Source organism: Microtus ochrogaster, chromosome 8 (genome assembly GCF_000317375.1).
Source record: "Microtus ochrogaster isolate Prairie Vole_2 chromosome 8, MicOch1.0, whole genome shotgun sequence".
In the NCBI taxonomy this organism is placed as follows: Eukaryota; Metazoa; Chordata; class Mammalia; order Rodentia; family Cricetidae; genus Microtus; species Microtus ochrogaster.
The window spans coordinates 51,370,480-51,393,329 of record NC_022015.1 but is presented as its reverse complement, the minus strand read 5'-3'; the positions used below and the strand labels follow the sequence as shown (position 1 = coordinate 51,393,329).

Below are 22,850 nucleotides of genomic sequence, written 5' to 3'. Positions count from 1 at the left end.
GTACGTGGTCTTCCCCTCCCCCACCCCATCTGCACCTTGTCTGTGGGTACGTGGTCTTCCCCTCCCCCACCCCATCTGCACCTTGTCTGTGGGTATGTGGTCTTCCCCTCCCCTACCCCATCTGCACCTTGTTTGTGGGTATGTGGTCTTCCCCCCTCCCACCCTGTCTGGACCTTGTCTGTGGGTACATGTTCTTCCCCTCCCCCACTCCAGTTCCTGTGATGAAGTTATGAGAACGCACTCACCTGTGGACCAAACTTCACAAGGGAAACATTATTCCTGGGCGTTGTCTGCCAGGAATTCTTCATGAGGAAGCCAATGGCACTGCTGTACCTGTCTGGAGTTGGCATGTATTTCTTGAATGTGCTCTTTGTGAGATGAATGGGCCCATCATAAATCTGAAAACCTCGAATTGGGAATGTCCTAGTAAAATACAAGATATATTTAATAAATGTAGGCCAATCCCCTTCACAGCATTTATGTTTTATGAAGACTGCTAAGTATCTTATAAGTACCAAATAAAATTCCAAGACACAGTGGTAAGCAAGACACAGTCCTAATGAAGCAAAAAATACAATATCCTCAGAGAGACCAAAAGTAATGAAATAAAAACAAAGATAACTGCAGATAATTGGTGCTATGGCGACAATTAAGACGCGGTAATAAAATAGACTGGGTGGGGAGAGACATGCTGTTTGGGGTGCAACAGAGGTCTCTCTAAAGAACTTCCCTGAATCAACTTTGTGGTGATGCTTGGTTTAGGGCTGGGGATACAGCTTAGACTGATGTAGTTGTAGAGTGATTACCTAACATGTTCAAGGTCCTGGGTTTCATGCAAAAAATGAGAAGAAGGGGTAAGAGAAGAAAGGGAGCAGAGGAAGATGAAAGGAAGGGGAGGATGCTTCATCTGGTCACACAGGCAAATCTGTGTGAGCAGAGAAAGCCTTCTGTGAAGCCACAGAACAATGGTTTAAAAAAAAAAAAAAGCAAGATATATAAACAGGTGAGGCAAAGACAGCTGACCTGAGCTCGTGGGAGCTCACGGACTTTGGACCAACAGTTAGGAAGCCTGGACAGGATCCAGCACGACGCACTAGGAAAACCTACAGTCTGTCTGTCCAACTTCCCTGCCTCACCCTGAACCACACCCAGAGAGAACATTCCCCAAATGGGCTGATTCTCGATGCACCATGCATTAGCATGGAAGTGGGGTCTTGAGAACATGACTGTGATTTTCCTCTACCCAGTTTTCCCACAAAAATAATGTAGACAGCTCCAAAGTGAGCCTCAGACCCAGGTACTGGGCTAACAAGCTTTGAAGGATGTTCTATAGTGCTAACTGTTGTTTGAAGAACTCTCATTGTCAATATGATAGTTCCATAGAAAACTGGGACTCGGTCTAACTCAAGACTCAGCTGTGCCACTCTTGGCCATACATCCAAAGGACACTCCATTCTACCACAGGGACACTTGTTCAACTATGTTTGGTGTGACTTTATCCGTAATAGACAGAAACTGGAAACAACCTAGATGTCCTTCAACCAAAGAGTGGATAAAGAGAATGCAGTACATTTACACAATAGAGTCTGTGTGACTCAGAGGTTTAAAAAGAAAATGACATCATGAAACTTGCAGGCAAATGAATCTAACTAGAAAAATAAATCACTCTGAGTGAGGTAACCCAGACCCAGAAAGTCAAACATGGTATGTACTCACTTATAAGTGAATATTAGCTGGTTAAATGATAACCAATCTACAATCCACAGACCCAGAGAGGTGAGGCAGGAGGTTAGACTCAAAGAGGAGAGCTATAGGAGGAGCAAGGATCTCCCTGGGAAAGGAAAACAGAATAGATTCTGAGGGTGACTGGGTCAGATAAGGCCCAGAATGGGAGAGATGGGAGGGTGGGGGATGGAGGGAGAGAGTGTGATGAGAGACAGCTGGAATTGGGGAGACTTTGGGAGGTGGTGTGGAAACCTAGTGCAGTGGAAACTTCCTGGAATCTATCAGGGTGACCCCAGTGAGGACTCGTAGTAATGGAGAATATGGAGTCTGATCTTGCCGTCTTTTATAGCCAGACAAGGCTTCCAGTGGTAGGACTGGGTTCTATTCCATTAGGTTGTTGACAAAGCAAGTCCTGTGGAGATCCTGAAACTACCCAGGCTGACCCTAGGACAGAACACTGCCCTCCGCAAACTGACAGAGGGGTCCCCTTGCCAAGGTCGACTTCCACGCAGCTCATTGAACAGATAGAGGTTGAGCTGGTGAGGACTTGGAGCCTTCTCCTACCTTCTAGTCTCTTTGGCACAAGAAGGGGCCCTGTAGACCGCAGAAAGAGAAACCTAGACACCAAATTAGCCATAAAACCCTCCACCTACAATCTGTCCTGCAGGCAAGATAGCTGGGGCAACAGTGGCAGAACATGTGGCAGTGGCCAACCATGTCTGCTTTAACTAGAGGCCCAGTCAACGAGAGGGAGTTCGTGTTCTATCTATACTGCCTGGGTGGTCAGAAACTGAAGACTGGGTAGCCCAGAGACCTAGGGTGGAACTAAACACAAATGGAGAAAAAAAAAATCACTGAAATGATTCCTAATGATATCCTGGTATATTCATCGGTGCCTTGCCTAGCTGTCATCAGAGAGTCTTCCTCTGGCAGCAGATGGGAGCAGGTACGGAGACCCACAGCCAGACAAAGAAGAGTCTAAACTGAAGGTCTCCATCGGGTCTCTCCCCCGAGAGATCGGGGAACCCCGCAGAAGAGGAGGAGGAAAGACTGTAGGAGTCAGAGAGGATGGAGGACACCAGGAGAACACGACCCACTGAATCAGCTAAGCAGAGCTCACAGAGACTGAAGGGGCAAGCGTGGGGACTGCTTGGGTCTCCAGTGGGTCCTCTGCGTGTAGTTAGGGCTGCTAGCTTGGTGTTCTTGGGAGACTCCCAACAGTGGGAGTGGGTGTATCTCTGACTCTTTTCCTCTTATTGGTTCCCTTGTCCAGCCTCGATAGGAGGGCTTTCGCCTTGACTTACTATATCTTATTTAGTCCTGCCTGGCTGTTGACTTTTGGAAACCTGCTCTTTTCTGAAGAGGAATCAGAGGGGGAATGGATCTGGAGGACACAGGAGGTGTGGGGGACCTAGGGGGAGGGAAAACTGTAGAGTGTTTTGTATGAGAGAAAGATCTATTTTCAATTTCAAAAAGTTCACAAGAAAGAAAAGAGGACTCCGATTGTGTTGACAGAAAACCCAGCCCGTCCTGCCCCCATCCCTCACCATCTCAGACACATTTAATTACATTGCCTCAGCTGGGTTCTGAGTTGGCTTTGGCATCCACCGAGTTTCATTTTCTAGGGCTCTTTTCAGAGGTAATTTCCCTTTTCCAGTGGCTATTTCTGAAAAACCAGCATCATGAATTGCAGGGAAACTGACCTAATGTCATAGTTTATGGTTTGGCAACTTCTATGTCTCAAGAAGAAGAAAACATCAAGAGAAAAAAAAAATCCACTTATATAAGGTCTTATGTAAGGGATAAGAAACAAGAACAGCTCCTTCATAAAACTGCTAAGAAAACCTGTGACATGGATAATTATTAATGCTCTAAAATCCCATGAAGACAATAGACAATATAACAATGGTAAAAGTGAGTACTGCTAATAAGACAGGAAAGGAGCCACAATAAGGCAATCTATCCAGGCTTAATGCAGGAACAGGTTCTGTCTCCAGTGTTTCATTCTCCACTGCCAAAGTTCAACTCACCTGTTCCTGGGTAGTGTCCGAGGCTTCTGATCTATTCCTCCTGTACCCATGTACTTGTTTTGGCCACCTTGAGATCCGTAATTCTTACTCTCCCCGACAAAGAGGGATTCCGACACCTCCTGGCTCGAACCTTCATCACTTGGGAAGCTCCCATCACTGGTGAAATGAGGACAGTGCTTAGAGACATTCTTGGGGAACTTTAAGCTTCCCCCCAAAGAAGGCAGGCTAACATTTAAACATAAAACCTTAACCTAATGCCTTTCTCTAATGTGCATCAGAAACCCTCAGAAATCATCTTTATACTATAAAGATTCCTTTCATCAGTTAGTGAGCTAGTTGAAAATTATATATAAACACGTAGAATTTTAGGCTAGAGGTGCAAAGCAGCTGCAGAGTACATCAGAGGCATGGACCGGTGTGATCCCCAGCACCGTGGAAAAACAAAAGCCCATACAGAGACCCCATGTATACACACACACACACACACACACACACACACACACACACACGGACAGTGCATCACCAACATGGACCAATTGTGATCCCCTGAACCGTAGAAAAACAAAAGCCCACACAGAGACCCATGTATACACACACAAATACACACACACACACACACACACACACACACACACACACACACACACACACGGAAGTTTAGTTCTCAAAGCTCATTTCTACATTAAAGCACATTCTAAGAGGAAAGTTATTATTTTTCATCTTCACCTTGTTTATCTTCCTCTTTCATCCTCTATTTTTAAAGACTTTAGCCTGAAGATCGAGAGTTTTCTTGCAAGTACAGTTAACAACTACCCTACCCTTCTGTGAAATTTCAGCAAAATTGACCTACAACTTTGGCATAAATGCAATTATTCTATTTTTTTAAAAGAAAAAAAAGAAAGTATGGTTTTTTGGCCCTCTAGTGGTACCAAGAAGAGAGTGATTTTTTTATTCTTTTTTTTTTTTAGTACTAATAAATTATAAAGAAAACTCCCTACCCCCATCCCAAAACATACAAACAAAAACACTTAGGTTGATTTTACATTATAGCTTTAAAATAATCAAATGTTTTAAAGCATTACAAACCTGGCAAAGGTCAACCCCTTTCCATTATCTGCAAATCTGTAAAAGGAAACAGATGACAGTACACCTAAGTCATCAGAAAACACGGAAGAGGTAATTCCCTAGTACACCTAAGTCACCAGGAAACACGGAAGATGTAATCCCTCAGTGAGTGACCATGAACCCCAGAGTCCTGATGCTCACTCTCCAACCACATGGAGGTTCAAGCTCCCAGTCACCACAGTCTGATTTCAAGGCAAGGTGTCAGGTTCAAATCCCGACTCTGCCAATTGGGTTCTCAACCCCCTCCCTCTATAGTTTAAAATAATAAGTTCTTTCTTATAGGATTCGTGAGAGAATTAAACACTAACTCATTTCAAATATTTGAATAGTGTTTGAAACATAATAAACATCAGATAAAAGTATCAGTTAAGACATCTGTTTTTAATCATTATTCTTTAGAAAGAATTATATCATGCTATTTGCCTCAAATGTTTTCACTCTAAGACCAAAGCCATCCCTACAGATTTAATACAGTATTAAATTAGGGAGTGAAAACAGTCAGAGATGGTGGAAAAAGACAAGAAACTAATGGTCTAGACTGTTAACATTAAAACTTAATTCACTATGCACCAGGTCTCTCTCAAAATCAGGCAAGTGTAAAAAACAACAACAACAAAAGCAAACAATGAACAAAAACAAGTGCGGTGCTTCCTGCCTCCAGTAAGACACAGAAGAGCAGGCGTATTAAACTGGACTTAGAAGACTTTCATCTTCAGTGGATGGCAAGAAGATCAGACAAACTTTAAGGAGTTTCCAAGAACAACAATACAAATAAAATAAAATAAAAATTAAAATCCCCAGAGAATTTCAAAATTTTTATTTAGCTCTTCAACATAAATAGTGTTTGCTATATAAAGCTAAATCCCAGCTTTCTAGTTCACCCACTGAAGCTTTCTCAGGCCACCAGACAAGTTTAGTGCCACAAAAGTTCCAAAATGACAGGAGTCTAAACATCTGCAGTCTGTGAGCTGTAGTAGCCGCTCTCCAAGTTCATTCTGTGTGAAAGCCCAAAAATGTGAGCCTATTTCCAGCTGAACAAAGGTCAGAGAGTTGGAACTCACCTCTATTCCTTCAAGGCTAACGTGTTGCTACCTCAAACAAAGGTCCCACCTAGATTTAGAGCAGAGAGTTCTGTTCTCTCAAGGTTACTGTTAACAGGTGTGGCTAATACCAGACCTTGTATTTCAGAAATAGAGAAGTGGTTGTTTCTACTTAGACAAAAGTGTAAGGATCTAACTAAGGTTCCAGTCTCCTTTAAGGAGACAACATTGGATTCCACCCAGGGAGTGGTTTGCCTCGGAATGTTTTGATCTAAAGCATGATTTGTTTTGTTCTAGCAACAGAAATGTATAACTATTGATGTTGCCTGTGACCTTCAACTGGTCTATTCATTTCCTTGTGTCCTGTTAATGTAGTTTTTTGTCTTGCTCCTACCTTTTGAGGTCAGAGGTATTTTAAGCAATTGGAAATTAAATACGAGTGATTTTCAGTATTCACTAGAACTCCCTCCCAATATTATGTTTTTCTGTCTTATTATTTTTGTGTCTTCGTATTCTTTACTAATATTTCTAAATTCCAATGTCCTTACCCTGGTGAGAGGTATTTTTGTCGAGGTTGGTCCCTGACAATCCTGTGCACTAATAATATTAATAATATAATATATTATCTACCCCAGAAACACCTTCATTCTACTCAGTTTTAAAAAAAAAACATCCAATGGGCTGTGGTGGCGCTCACTTCTAACAGTACTTGGAAGGAAGATGGAGATCAGGGTCACAGCCACGCAGTGAGTTCAAGGCCAGCCTGGAATACCACCTCCCCCACTCCCTGCCCTGTCTTCAAAACAAAAATAAAAATCTTAAAAGTAGCCAGCAGTGTCAGCGGCTGTTACCCCTACACATCATACTCACGCTGAGTTCTGGACAATGATGTCTCCTCCTCTGACCCAGGCACCATTATCGTTGTTTTTAAAAGCAATTAGCCTGTCAATGACAGCAGCAACTCGCGGCTTTTCAGGGTCTGCATCCTGATGAGGCCGGAACCTACAGGGCGAAAAAGTGAAATAAGCCAAGGAAATCAGAACTGTCTATGTATATACACGCTACGGGTCAGGAGGAAAATCAGAACTGTCTGTATATACACGCTACGGGTCAGGAGGAAAATCAGAACTATATATATATATATATACGACACAGGTCGGGAGGAAAATCAGAACTGTTTATTATACTCACTATGGGTCAAGAGACAGGATGTAGTTTGGGCCAAAATAAACAAATCAAAAAAAAAAAAGCTAAAATACAACTTAATTATTTAAAGTTCAAATACAATTACATTTAAGTTTCCAGAAAAAAATGCTTTCCTGTATTCTTAAGGCTTCTGTAAACACATGCACAGAGAAAGGCACAGAGAAAGACAGCCATATGCAGATCAGGCATTCAGTGTATCTTCATAAAAATTTAAATCACATGTTACCAACACATGCTCACTGCAAAAACTAATCACAAACTACAACATAAATCTACATGAATTATGTTATTAAATTGTATGCTGTTTAGATGTTTTTAGCTAGAGAGACAAATCTAAATTTGTAGATTCAGTAGGCTTGGAAATTTAGGCTTGGAAATGCCTAAACCTAAAAGACCAACTGAATTTTTTATTAGAAAGACTGCATTTCCCGTTTCCTTCACTCAACTTTTACACAGACCTTAATGAGAAAGTCAAAAACTGGTCACATTCAATTCCATGTGCCTACCACATTACAAAGATAGGAGAAAGAATTTTAAAAAAAAATGTTTTTAATTGAGTTTCAAAAATCAATTCATTGCGCTGAGTTTTTCAGTCACACAGGAAAAAGGAGCCTTTGCATGAAGCTGCTACTGCATCTGCGGGCCCACAGTAGGTGCTGGAACATGGCAACGAGAGACGCATCTTTGTGGAAAGAGAACCCAGCACAGGTGCCTCAGGCCTGTGAGCTCCACATTCTCCACCAACCACTGTACTCTAGCAGGCAGGTCACTGGGAAGGAGTGAGGCGGGAAAGGGTGGAATAGAGAGGCACGCGTGTGCCTTTTACTCAATAAGCAAATGGAAGGGCAGTGAAAGCTGGAAACCAGGAAGCCATGTGATCAGATCCCCACTTCACCCCCACCCCCAATTTCCCTCACCTCCCAACATATCACAGGATGCCATCTGGTTAATGGATTGATTGTAAGACCACACAGAGGTCCCTTATGTACTTCTGAGAGATACTGGTGGTGAAGAATGGAACAGGAGCATCAGGGATGATGAAGATGACATCCACGGCTGTTGCCCTAACTAGCTCAGACTGACAAGGTAAAGGGCCTCATGCTGGGCCAATAAAACTTTCCTGACATTGGACAATCTGCTGAAAAGCTTTGCCTAAAGTTGTTAAAGGAAGTCCGACAGCTAGAAGAGCAGGAAGGGAAGGACGCAGTGTCCTAAATGAAGACATCCAGGTACCATAACGCAGCACGCGGTCCCCTGTAACAGCCTCATCATCTTTCCTGACTCCGCCATACAGGCCAGTCGCTGATCATTTGCACCAAAGTGATGCCCCTGATTTCAGCATTTTCATCTGGTAGTTAGAAAACAGTTAGGGGCTGGAGTGATGGCTTAGCAGTTAAGAGCACTGTATGCTCTTCCCAGAGGACCTGAGTTCAATTCCCAGCCACCACATGGCAGTTCACAACATCTGTAACTCCAGCCCCAGGGAATCCGAGACCCTCCTTTGGTGCACAAAAGTGGTACAGAGAATATAAACAAATAAAATTTTAATTTAAAAAAAGAAAATAGTTAATCATCATCTATTTTTCATCATCATGACGGTAAATTTTTTTAAAGATTTAATTTTATGCATGTGTATGTGTATTTCTGTGTCTCTGTGTATGTATGAACACAAGAGTGCAGGTGCTCACAGAAGTCAGAAGAGAGAGTTGGGTCCCCTGGCGCTGGAGTAACAGGTGGTGGTGAGCTGCCCAGCATAGGTGTTGTGACTGAAACGCCTGTCTGCCCTCTCAAGAGCAGCAAGCACGCCGAACCGCTAAGCAATCTCTCCAATCCCCTGACTGTTAATCCTGATAACAACTTGATGGGATTTACAGTCATTATAGAAACACATCTCTGGCCATGACTGTGATGAATTTTCTAGACTGGGTTAACAGAAATAGGACAAACCACTCTAAATGCCGGTTTCATGGTTTGGGGTCCTGGATGGAACAAAGCGGAAACAGTAAGTTGACCACCAGTGTTCCTCACCGCCCCCCCCACGTCTCTGTTACGCCTTTCCTTCCCCGCCATGATGTCCCTTAAACTGTGGACAAGCATGGACCCTTCCCCCCTTGAGTTGCTTCCTGGAAAATATTTGGTCACAACAACGACAAAAATAACTAATATAATCACTTCCCCTGATTTAAATGTACTAATTAGTTATGATGCAGTAACTGGCTATAATGTCTCACCCTGCCCCTTTTAAAAAGTTCTTTATGAAATTCCCCAATTTCAAATGAAGTTCTCTTGGGAGTCCTCATCTTCGGATTCCCATTATTTCCCATCTTGCAGCCATGGAGAAAGACTCATCTGATAATTAGTGAGTCAGCTTCCCCCTAAGGGACAGACTGAATGTATCTGCTGGATCCTAGGATCATGGCATTGAACTCACAGCCTGACTTATTACTCATTTGTGCTTTGTCATCTTTACTCATGTCTGAATTGCACGAACACTCGTGGGCACAGTCTACACAGCAGTTTACATAATACTCAACACAGACACGGCTGCCAAGCATTTTGTCGTTCTTCTTCTGTAATTAGTTCTTTCCAGGTCAACCTCCCAATGGAGTCTAATCCTCACCAATGGGCACACATTTGAAGCAGGTTTGAGAACTCGTGGAGTGCAGAGGAAGGACTGCCATCTTCCTAGTATGCCCTTGGCCATACAGGAAACACCTTCTGAAGCCATACTGGGTAACCTAGTTATGAATCCAACAGCGTCTTAAATCCACTGACTCCGCCATTCATGTGCTGACATATAATCAAACACGCTCGCAGGATACCATGTGCCTCTGCACACACGCGCGAAAGGGTGAGGAACAAACACATGTGGAGGCCAGATGTTCCTGTCTGCTGGTTTCCTCTCTCGCTCTTCGCATTAGTTTTTGAGACAGGGTCTCTCAGCGGACCTGGTGCCTGATGATTCAGCTAGACTGTCTGTCTGTCCAGCAATTCCCCAGGCTCCTCTTATCTCTGCCTCCCACAGTGCCTGCCTTCTCCGAGGGTGCCGGAGATCGAACTGACATCTCGCACTTGTGAAGTGAGCACTGAGCCAGCTGAGCCACCTCCCTGCAGCCCCGTATAAACTCTTTCAAGGTGGGGAAAGGAGCCAATTGTTAGACAATGTTTCTGGTGGCACCAACTTGGCAAAGCACACCTCACTAAAACTATCAATTATAAAAGATTTTTAAAAAGCAGGTGTGGCCAGGTTTGGTGGCTCCTGCCTATACTTACATACACTTGGGACCCTGTAAGTTCTAGACCAGAAGGAATTCCATAATGAGACTGTCTTATGCACACACGGGGGAAAAAAAAAGCAGGGGGAACTTTCCATATTGCCATAGCAACTTCATCATTCTTTTGGCATCGCCAATGCACTGATTAGCTTTTACTGTTTAACCTGATATAAAGTAGTCACCTGGGAAGAAGTAACCTCAACTGAAGAACTTCCTACATCAGACTGGCCTGTTGGGCTGTCTGTGGGGCATTTTCCTGATGGCAAAATGGTAATTACACGGTGCTCCCCCTTGGCCTTCTTAAATGTTCCCTGGTCACTGGTCTCCAAGGTTTCAGCTTTAACTTGACCGTGAGAAATCCTGATAGGTAAGTCACCAAGTGCACTTTCCCCAGTTTTCTCCTGACTCACATCTTAGTAATACATGGCAAGAACCCTGCCTTGCACATTAAGTCAGACTCATCAACCTCCCGGGTGTTCCTGCTTTATTCCTTTAACGACCGAGCCAGTCATTATTCTTCCTCATGTCTAGCAAGTCTTTGCAATCTATCCCCCATTCCACCTCATCATCTGGTCAATAAACCTGGAATCTATGTATAAAAAGAGTATGCTCAGGGTCTCCACTGACTAAAGTATGATGCAGCACACTTTACTTCCACCTGAGACGTTTTGTTTACTTTGGCTGGGATGCAGCACACGAGCGAGCCTGCTGCAACACCGACCCACATCCCAAACACATTATGTGGTTACGCGGGAGAATACCACAGCCTGCCAGGAGGGGAACCCGAGTCTACCAGCAAAAGCCAGAGCCAGCTCAATCACCACATCTGGGACCATTCCCTTGAAATAAATCCAATGCAATGTTCCATTTGACCACTATCCATGAAGTCTAGATGTTTAGGTTTTGGGGGGGGCGACTTGTTTTTCAGTGGCCCAGACTTGTTCCCAATGAGAAACCTTGTTAACCTGTCTTCTGTTTGGATTTCCTCCTGTAATTCCCTCTAACATCAATTTCCACTGTGATAAAGGAGAAAGGAATCAATTTCCCTGGTATTTTGTTAAGATAAAAGCCCACGCTCAGGACTGAGACAACAGAGAGATTTCCCAAAACTCTTACAGGAGCTTTCAGAACTTCCTCTACGTGGGCTGCGTCAGAAAGAACACCACGTACTTGAATCTGAACGTTCTGACGGAGAAGACAAGTCTGGGTGTAAACTGAAAAGGCAGCCCTACCTTGCGCTGTTATCCAAGCAGAGGTATTCCCTTGGGTCCGAGGCACTGGAGTTGGTTGTTTTGACACCTTTGTCAACAAATAAGCCAGCCTGAAATACACAATGATGGGCTAAAATGAATATAGAGCCTAAGGTACATCCACACGCATGACAAGGCGTGAAAATATTTTTCAGCTTATCCTATCACCTAAAACTGGAAGTGGGGGGGTGGTGAGGTGCGGTGGCGACCCACAAAGCAAAGATACTGTGAAAAGCAACAGTTTTCCTGGGTATTGTTAGCTTAGTCATTTGCTCATTCAACAGATACTTATTTATTGCACATTTAATGGCATATATGTTAATTAACAAGTAAAATCTATTCCCTGCTGTTACTGATATACAAACAGTCAGGGGCATGCAATTAAAGAAACTGCTGTGCCCAAGGCTATAAGCATGAGGACTGGGAAACAGGAGGCATTGGTGGCAAAAAGGCACCGAGATGAAGCTTCCTCAGGGTAGGGAGAGAACTCCAGATGTGTCTCCTACATGATGCTGAAATCCTCAAGATGGGGAGGGACTGACTGAGCAGCAGAATGGGCAGGTGGTAAGCATGAAGCAGCTTAAGGTCCCAGAGAAAAATACTCATAGAAGAGTCTGTACCAAGAAAGTCTAGAGAGAAGAGGTAGCATGGGGTATTAGAGGCCAAGTCCTCGATAGGACAGACAAACACGACAAGACAGACAAACAGAACCATGGGAGGGGAGAGAAAAGATAGCCACATGTCAGGCCATGCACACACACACTTACACCCGCAGATCTAATTCTCTTACAACTAATGACATAAGTATGTGTTGTCATGGCATATGACACCAAGAATTAATGAGAGATAGTTTTTGTATCATAAATATAATTTTAAAAAACGGTATACTGAATATGTAAGACAATAGGGATCTTACAAAAAGCATCAAAACCAACACTACAAACAAACAAACAAACAAAAAATACTGCAACTAAAGATGGGTTAAAGGGGGCAGAAGGGAAGAGACCAGACACGAACGAGAGACATTGTCAGTCATTCAGGAGGAAAATAAAATGACCTGGGTTTGTGGCAAGGGGAGAGTGACAGCACAGGGTAACTGATGAAAATCTGGGGCCAAGAAGGGAAGTTTAGCTATTTTTTTTAAATTAGGTCAAACATGAAATCAACTAGTTGTTTACTTGAGTGAAATAGACACAAAGAAATAGGGCAAGCATAAAAGAAAGGATTTTCATTTTGACTGTGTTTCTAACATGTCCATAAAACACTGCAGTGGAACCCAGTAAGCAGCAAATGGACATGGCTGACCTGGACCCAGGAAAAGGTTCAGGAAGCCTCAACAAGCAGAGCCACAGGGGCTGGTCGGAGTGCACTCTCTGTGGCGAGCAATCCCAACACGGCGGTTTTCTCCTTAGGACTCCAATTCAATTTCCTTTAGTTATGAAATCGTCTGCATAATCATTCCCAAGTTTAACAAATTAAAATCTAATTATACGCTCAGATTTAATACTCTTATAATTAAGTGCATACTGTCATGTCATATGACACTAAGAATTAGAGATCATTTTCATATCACAAATGTCATTTTTAAAAATTAAAGATTCGCCCCTTTGAAATGCTACTTTCCAAATATTAGCCTTGGTCAGTTACCCATCTCATGACAGTCACAGCAGCTTGTTTCTTCTCTCAGTTCTCAAGTGATCCAAAGCCTCTCCTAGCTCGGGTGTCTTGAGTATTGTATGTGGGGTGGTGGGGAGTGACCCTGTGTGCACAAGTAGGAAGGCCAGAGACAAGCATCAGCTGTCCTGTCTATCACTCCTCACTTGATTCTTTTGAGACAGGGTCTCTTGCTGAACCTGGGACGGGGCTGGTAGCTAGCAAGCCCCAGCCACTCTCTTGTCTCTGGTTGCAGCAGCTCAGGGCTTACAAGTGCACAGCCACACCCAGGTCTTTGTACAGGTGCTCGGGTCCTAACTCGGGCCCGCATGCTGCACAGCAAGCATCTTATCTGCTAAACCGTCTCTCCAACTCCAACACTCAGATAGGTTTTAAAGGATCCTCGGAGGCTCCCACATGGAAATGTAGATTGTGTTCGGAAACGAGTCATATCACAGCAGAAGATCTAATGATTACAAATGATTACACGTGCAGTAAAAAGTGACCTGTGAGCAAGAAAGGATTCAAGGATGTTCATCAGGATGGAAGGGAGGAATGAGTGGCAAACACAGAAACTGGGGTTTCTGAATGAAATCACCTGTGGGTGATTTCAATTAAGTGCATGTTCTGAAACAGTATCTCACCATCCACATACTTGGTAGTAGTACTGGCTAAAAGATATTCAACGAACACTGTGGAGAGAAGCAGGGAAGAGAAGTAGGGGTCCTAAGCCCCAGACATGTATCCTCTAACATATACGATCCCAGAAACTTCACAGTGAGGATAAGAAGGTGAGGGAGAAGGAAGGCGGGCAGGCAGACAGGTGGGCGGGCAGGTGGGCGGACAGGCAGACAGACAGCAAGGGACAAGAGAGAAGAGGACGGATCAGCGACTCTATGACAGATTTATACAGATCGTATATGCAAGTGTATGCAGTGTCCTGGGATGATGCGACTAGACTAGTCCTTACCAGATGCTGGCCCTACATTAGGAGTCCCAGGCAGCAGAACCCTGAGCCAAGTGAACATCTGCTCGTCAGAAACGACTCTGTCTGTGCCACTCTGTCATGGCAGCAAGAGGAGGGCCTGACTAGAGCGGTGGATCTGCCCTGTGCCTCAGACACACATCAAAAGCCAGAGCCTACCTTAAAATTTGAGTGTACCCTGTTGTTATAAAATATTCCCAGTGGCGTGAGTTCCGGTTTCTCCAGGAGCTGCAGCCCAGTGGATTCCCCAGTGGGTTCTCTGTGGAATAAATACCATATTCCAGCGTCCTACAAATGAAAGGGCAAGGTCACTAAAAACACTGTTTTTAAATTTTGTTATAATGTTTTCACATGCATGGATCACTATGCCTCGCTCACATTCATCCCATCCACCTCTGGCCCTCCTCCAAGCTTCTCTGTTTTCCCCCACGAACAGTTCCCTCTGCTTGGATATTATATACACAGACAGACAGACAGATGACAGACAGACACACACACACACACAATCCAGGTTCTTTCTAGGAAGAAAATGTGTGGGATTTATCTTTCTTCCTTGTTTCCCTTCCTTGGCTCCCCTCCCCTCGTCCCCTAACAGACACCTTCTTCCTGACCCCCTGCCGTTCCCTCCTTTCATGTCGCATATACACATACTTCTGAATGAGAGAAAATACACAACACCGTCCTTTCATGACTATAAAGCCTCGGTTTTTATGAAGCCGCCATGTGAAACCCCCTCATAAACCCCTCTGTAACAAATGTTTCCCATTGTTTAAATTCAGAATTGAGTGCAGAAAGGTTGCCCGCATTATATAGCATCCCCAAGCAAATCCAATTTTGCTTACACGATTGGACAAAAGACGTAGCTGGCAAATACTCAAATCCAGCTTTCCCATCGTTATAAGTCTAAAATGTTATGCAGACGCAGAGCCCTGCTTGCCTTCTGTATGACCGGGACAGCACAGCCTTTAAGCAATGTGGTTTTCCATGTTTACCTCCAAACCTGATCAAGAGATGAGTCATGCCTATTAAACAACTGTCTGCTGGCAGGCACAGCTCACTGGCTTCTTTCAAAGAACTCCAATGCCCTTCCTGTTCTCGGGCAAGTTTGTGCCAACGTGGGGGAGAACACGCCACATGTATGAATCAGGGTGCTGTCTCTCAGTGTGGACCCTGTCTGTTTTACTGAAGGACTACTGGCCCTAACAGCAGATCAGTTTAAAAGTGAGACATGAAAACAGAAATAAAAGTTCTTATTAACTTCATTCCCATTTTTTACATTTTATAACTGAATTAATAATTAGCCCAAAGTGAAGGATAAATTCACACTATGGGATGTTGATAAAGCAGCGTTTTAAAACTTATACAGTATAAAAGGATATTGGTTCAAACTCAGCATGTGTTTATTTAGTGCTCACTACGTGGTTACGTGTAATAAGACTATTGTCGAGCAATTTACAATCTAACGGGGAAGAAAAGGTAACTAAGATATGGCACATGCAGTATCCTGATAGGTGTACTAAGTCCTTCAGGGACACAGAGGAAACACAGAGTGTGGAAAGTATACACACCTACACACCCAACTGACTGCAATGTCAACATTTTCCATGATCAAAGTTTACAAATGGGTCTTAATAAAACAAACTATCCTGAAAGAACCGTTGGCCACCTCAACATTTTGGATGCAATTCAGACAGCAGAAGAAAACTTAAGGGGGCTGGAGAAAAGGCTTGAGACCATACCCCTGCAAGCAGAGGGCAAAGGCAGCCTTCCCAAGATGCCATGGGTTTGGGGTGGGGATGTAGAGGCACACAGCAGCGGTTTGCTGTTAGGCACTGTCATGTCTAAAGAGGTGATGACAGCTTTGTAAAAGGCAATGGTAAAGTACAATGAAATAAATGGCTTCTCCTACTCTGTGAGAAGGCCCTGACAAATGCTGTCTTTACTGAAGCAGTTTTCCTAAAGAGAAGACAGAAAATTCCAGAATGACCAGAAGAACATGCGTGAGACACATTTGTTATTCTAACTCAAGATCAGGAGGGCATCTCACAGACTTGTCCCAGGCTTTTGTGGGCTATTTTCAACCGCTCTCCTCTGAGGTCCCAGCTTCCGGCAAAGCTAAAAGGAAGCAGCGTTCTGGCTGCTGACTTAAAGCAGGCAAGGCTGCAGGCTTGCCTCTAGGTCCTAACTTTCCAGTAAGAAATGCTGGGCACAAACCCACACAAGCTCCTAGGTACTGGACAGAGAACGAAGGAATGGAAATAAGAAATCAACTGTCAAAAGACAGTCTTCAAATGTCAGAGTCCTTCAAGTTACATTTCGTGTTTTCAGAACATCACAGATGCAGGTTCAGTGGTTCCACAGTGATGCCTGTATTCTGTTTGCTCAAGGAAACACTCCCGTTAGCTCCCCTCTTTACAGACACCTCAGAAATTATTTTACACATTCCCAGCCCTTTTAACATGTTGAACAACTATGATGCATACATACGGATATTTACATGTTGCCAAATGTTCACAGACCTACATCCTAACTTTCAGCCCAGTTACAGTCTTGATAGTTTCGTTAAAAATTTATTTGTATAAGTCAGTAATTTTGAATTACACTCTGTAAGGATAAATTAGCCTGTGTTTACCAATGGGACAATCTCTATCTTTAAAAATAATGTTTTTTTTCTCATAGAAATTGTTTTCCTGTGTGTATATAAACCTATCTGTTTGTCTTAAACAATAGTAGCTGAGGTTTTAGCTGCTTTATCACAATGTCCCTAAAAGAAACTAGCCCTTGCACTTACCAAAAAGATGTGTTCCTTGACCAGAATGACAGAGTGATCTACACACTGTCTCATTCCAATAAGAACATGGGAAGGCCTCCCTTTTTCATGAGCACCAGAGTTGGAAGTGATGTGTTGCTTGTCCACCAAAGACAAAAACACGAGAAACCAGAAAGACCACATAGAGAACACTGTGAATCCCTCCTGGAGATGGCGCACTCCTAAACCAGCTCACCTGTGTTCTTTCATTGGTCTTCTGTCTAGACAGAAGCTCCTAACTGGCAAGGATTTAGAGAAACGAGAATCACCTCTGTCAGCTCACTCTCAATTAGACGAGCTGCACCAGAAGACCGTATGACGCTTTCACCACAAACATCACTCTCACGGAAGCCAGCGCAGTCAAAGCATGAAGACAGCCAAAACAGTGTCATTTACCTGTGAGCCTGCAGCTGCGTTACTGATCAGATGGTTGTTGGGGTGGGCAATCCAGAAAGTTGAAACGGCCCTGCGAGGCATTGTGAAAGGTGATGGAAACATTCTTCACGGAAACCCTACCCCTTAAAATCTCCCCAGCAAGAGTTCCCCCAAAAGTCAAAGGGCTTGACCACCACCCAACTCCCTGTCCAGTAATTACTCACATACAGTCCGTGGTAGGCACAGGCACATAGTTTCCAAACACCCCGTCACGCATGATGGTGCACATGGAACTGTTCCTGTCCGTGGGGAGGAGAGTTCCTGGCTTGGTAAGAAGCCCCAGGTTATGGAACAAAATGTTTCTCTGTTCCACACCATCTTCCAAAAAGAAGCAATGACCTAGTGTGTCGAATCCAATGGTGTCTTTGATCTGCAGAAATACAGGTGCATAATGTGATGGAGGAAGGCCATTGGTTAATTAAATAAAGATGCTGCTTGCCCTGATAGGTGAGAACGTAGATGGGAGGAGTGAACGGAGCAGAATGCTGGGCAGAAGAGGAAGTGAGGTCAGACTGGACAGCTCCGGGCTCCCGGGCAGACGCCTCAGAGAGACATGAGATGCTCCTCTCTTGCGGGCAGAGGCGAGAGCTCTGCTCTCTGAGGCACACGCGATGAAGCTCCGACCCAGGATGGACGTAGGCTAGAATCTTCCCGGTAAGCGCACCTTGGGGTGCTACACACAGATGATTGGAAATGGGTTAGTCCAGGTGCGAGAGTTAGCCGAGAAAAGGGCTAGAGCTAAAGGGCCAAGCAGTCATTAAAAGAATACAGTGTCCGTGTAATTATTTCGGGCAAAGCTAGCCTTGTGGGCAGCGGGGTGCTGGGGACAGCAGCCCCACCACCTATTACTACAATAATGTCACTGGACACAGACTGCTTGGGGCTTCCGTAGAAAGTGATCATATAAGACAATTGAGGTCATGTCAGGAAAGACTAGGCTTCTACAGATGGAAAGACAGATTCTTCAGTAGGAACAGGTGGAAGCACAGCCTGTGGTCAAAAGCTTACTTGTATAAAATGGAGGCGTCGTGAGAGTAAGGAGAGCTAACATTTCAATAACCGGTCCACGTCAGCACAGTGCGAGGCTACTTACTAGCAAGCCATTGGTCCCATGCACAGTGATGCACCTTGAAAAGCTGTGGTGAATAGACAGGCCATCCACAGACGCTGGATGTCTGTACCCTCCTTTAGAGTCTACGTCTCCGCACAGGTGAAAATGGACAGGATAGCGCCCCAGGTGCTGCTGGCCCATGTGTTTCATTTCCACATAAGAAAGATGGACTGAAGTAAAATTCTTCTCTATCTACAAGGCAAAATATTTCGAATCAAGTGGAATCCTTCCAGGACAGGAAAGAAGAAATAAGCATGCGTATATAGTATGTAAACAGAAGATGTCTATCTTCTATCTGGAGGAAATATCTTACAACATTTTGGGGGTTGGGGAGATGGATCAGTTGGTAGAATGTCTGCTGTGCAACCGTAAGGGCTTGAGTCCAGTCTCCAGCCCCAGGTAAAGAGACAAGGAAGGGAGGTAAATGTCTGTGATTCCAGTACTGGGGAGGCAGATGAAGGCAGTTTCAGGGGGCTTGTTGACTGCCAGTCTAATTGGTGAGTCCTAGGTCCCAGTTAGACTCTGTCTCAAAATCAAAGTGGATAACTCCTGAGGAACAACCCTCAAGAATGACTTCTGGCTTCCGCACACAGGCAGCATGCGTGTGCGCACACACATACACACACCAATAAAATAAAATGAGCACGTTCGTTTTCCTTTTGTGTTTTACCAGAGCCTCACTTAGTAACTGAGCACCTTAGGGGCTAGCGATGTAGCTCAGTCTTAGTGTTCAATTGCATTGTGGGAGGCCCCCAGTCGGATTCCCAGTACTGTGAAACGGGAAAGCAATAGTCAATGCTTCTTTGTGCAGATTCATGTTTCAAAGAGCCATGGGACTGACTTCTAATCAGAAATAAGGAAAAATGAAACAAGGAAAATCACGCACTGCTTTCTGGGGATGGGGGCGGGGCAGGGTAGGACAGGGAGCTGTAGGGTGGGGCCGGGTTTGTTTTATTCCTCGGGCATTGCTATGTAGCCCTGGCTGGCCTGGCTGTTACTCAGTATGTAGCTCAGGCTGGCCTGGCTGGTACTCAGTATGTAGCTCAGGCTGGCCTGGCTGGTACTCAGTATGTAGCTCAGGCTGGCCTCATCATCACCTTTAGAGGAATCCTCCTACCTCAGCCTAGCAAGCCCTGGGATGACAGGTACACACCACTGTACCTACCTGTGTATTTTGTTCAAATGCACGTAAGACTCAACAGTGTCGAGACAGGTGGATCTCTGTGAGTTCGAGACCAGCCTGGTCTACAAGAGCTAGTTCCAGGACAGGCTCCAAAACCACAGAGAAACCCTGCCTCGCAAAACAAAAAAACAAAAAAACAAACAAAAGAAAAAACAAAACAAAAAAGACTCAACAGTGTCAGCAAGGCTACACATGATGAAGCCACAGCTGAACTAAGAGGTCAGAACCTGAAGATGCACTCACTTCGCCCCCATAACCACAGACGAGAAAAAGATCAAAATTCTAACTGTGCTATACGGCGACCACTAAGTGGACACTACTTTATTATTATCAAATAAATTATCAATTATTAAATCAGATCAGAGGCTGTCTATGTGGGTCATTCAGAGTCCTATTCCCTTTCATCTCTCTATCCTCCACCACAGCTTCTTATCTACTGCATAGCTACTTATTTCCAACTCCTTACCAGTGTTTAGTTGGAAAAGCTCTCTTTCCCCTGTGGGGAAATCTCCCCTGTGATACAGAGCTGGAATACTCTCAATATCTTCAAGCCCTGGGTTTCTCAACCACATCATTGAAAATAAAGCAGTAACGCTGCATCAGCATTTCTGAAGCCAGAGATTCCGAAGCAGAGCTAATAATCAAAGGCCACCCGACCCAGAAAGAGAGCTCAGACACTCGTAGCCAGATGTGGATCAGACCCCAAAACTGGCCACACAGAATTCTGTCTGCCATAAGGTAACGGCTTGTTTTTCTCCAGAATAAAAATCTGCACACAGTAATTTTTATGGAACCAGAGTTTGATTGTGCATATTAGTACTGTCGACCCCTTGGTAATATCAGCTTTTTCAGAAGCCAGGAGATTCTGAGAAATTGCAGACATGGATACCAAGGTCATCATGGTGTTCTCTGTGAGACTGTGTTATTCATGATGTCTAAAGTTAACACTTCTTCATAGAATAATTCTTAATGGATGAACTACAGCCCAGGCTACCTAAAGGCACAATGTTCTTCATGTGTGTGTGCATGTGTGTGTGTTTAAGAGAGGGTCTTACACAGCCCACTGCATTAGCCAAAACTAGCCTTGAACATCTTGATGTTCTTGATTCAGCTTCTCAAGTTCTGGAATTACAGGTGGATACAACCACACCTTGCCCTCTTTTAGGTTTGTTTGGTTTTGTTTTTAAACATTTTCTAATATTTAAGAAAAGAATTACAATGTCTTTTCTTTCTTTCTAATATTTATTATTTATTTATTTATTTATTTGTTTATTTATTTATTTATTTATTATGTATACACTATTCTGTTGGCGTGTATGCCTGAAGGCCAGAAGAGGGCACCAGACCTCATTACAGATGGTTGTGAGCCACCATGTGGTTGCTGGGAATTGAACTCAGGACCTTTGGAAGAGCAGGCAATGCTCTTAACCGCTGAGCCATCTCTCCAGCCCCCTACAATGTCTTTTCAATATCCATATATGTGAATAACACCACACAACACATATATACATACCCTACCTAATTCCACCACTCAAAAGTTCCTTAGCAATTTAAACATGTCTCAGTACTTAGCTACTAGGCATCACAGAAGCCATCAAATCCTTTGGCCCACCATCACATGTCCTCCAAAGGTGTCATAATCGAAGAACTGGCACTGATTCTCGGCATAGCAGGAGGCCTCCATTTCTCCTTGGATCACAACGTTCCGGGTGAGAATTCCAACCTCAGCTCTCATGTCTATCCCGTCTATGATCTCACCGACATGCAGGAACTGCGGGGTCTCTGGTGATGCAGAGGAAGGAAGGATAATGTCAGAACAAAGAAAAGAAGATGAGAAGCCATCCAGAAAAGCATTCTCCCTCATCTGACAATCTCAACACATTATCCAACACCTCAAGATGACAGACTCCCAGAGGCAAGGGATCTTACAGACTGTCAATCCACTGCCCGCCCAAAGCCGGAACTCCTGCTGCCGCCCTCAGCCCCAGGCATGGCCAGAGAGCTTGCTTCACCATCTCTAGCTCAGTCCCGCCGTGGTTAGCACTAAAGGCATGGGACTGGCCTAACACCTTCTCCCTAGGTCTAGCCACCTGATAACGATAGGAAGAACCAAATGCCAGGCAATCTGAGGAATAAAGGCATTTACAGCTCTTGTTATGGGATGTCACGCTGTGCTCCCATCTCACACTGTGAGCCAGCATCTGCACACTAGCCAGCCCCCCCCCTTTTTTTTCTCCTGCTTACTGTCTTTGAAATAGCTACCTTTCCCAAAAGTTGATAAGCAATTTCAAAGAAGTTTAGTTTCTCTCTCTGATGTTTTTCTATTAAACTCAGGAAGGAGTATGGGACTTTCCCCAGATAGTAATGATGGATAGTATCACTGTAACATGGGAGTTTCCTTTTTATTTCTGTGTGCCTGATGTTATCAAAAAAGGGAAAAACTGAATAAAACATAAAGGGGAAAAAAATGCCAACTCTAAACTAAGAATTCTACTTAACATTCTACTTACTCTTTTTTCTAAAGCACAAAGTTTCATACTTCAGCGTTCTTTACTCAAAAACAAGCATGTACTTCTTGAAGGGTGTCTGTAGCTTTTGCTCTGTGGCGTCATGGTAAAGTCGTGAGTACAGAGATAAGAAAGCAATGAAAGGAAACAGCATGCTAAAACCCAGAAGGGAAACGCGGACCAAGGGCCTTTGGGCAGGCCCAGCGAGCAGAGGCAGGAGTGGGGATGAGGGCCTGGCACACAGCAGCCGTTCATGGTGCTCACAGCTCACAGTGCACCTCGTAATCTGCTCTCTTCCAAAAGATGCACTATTCACAATCACAGCAGGAAAGGAAAGTCTCATCAAATTATCTTATCTGGTTCTATTTTAAACATGACTAACAATCTCTTTTCTTTTTTAGTCAAGCAAGTAGGAATTCAAAGAATACTTTCTTTACTTAAGACAAGCTGATATTAACGCCAGGTAGTGGTGGTACACACCTTTAATCGTGGTGCTCGAGAGTCAGAGGCAGGAGA

General features: G+C 44.1%; 1 protein-coding gene across 1 annotated transcript in view; it reads right to left on the bottom strand.

The window, feature by feature from the left end:
• Window positions 1-22,850, bottom strand: part of Cemip2 (cell migration inducing hyaluronidase 2) — an 80,640-nt gene that overhangs the window by 28,090 nt on the left and 29,700 nt on the right. Inside the window, exons 7-16 of the mRNA XM_013348092.2 lie at window positions 21,440-21,609; window positions 18,627-18,836; window positions 17,698-17,903; window positions 17,495-17,564; window positions 14,449-14,577; window positions 11,634-11,722; window positions 6,791-6,922; window positions 4,842-4,877; window positions 3,756-3,911; window positions 246-423 (exon numbers count right to left, since the gene is read on the bottom strand). Of these exons, the coding sequence (XP_013203546.1) occupies window positions 246-423; window positions 3,756-3,911; window positions 4,842-4,877; window positions 6,791-6,922; window positions 11,634-11,722; window positions 14,449-14,577; window positions 17,495-17,564; window positions 17,698-17,903; window positions 18,627-18,836; window positions 21,440-21,609 (1,376 nt within the window). The remainder of the gene's footprint in view (window positions 1-245; window positions 424-3,755; window positions 3,912-4,841; window positions 4,878-6,790; window positions 6,923-11,633; window positions 11,723-14,448; window positions 14,578-17,494; window positions 17,565-17,697; window positions 17,904-18,626; window positions 18,837-21,439; window positions 21,610-22,850) is intronic.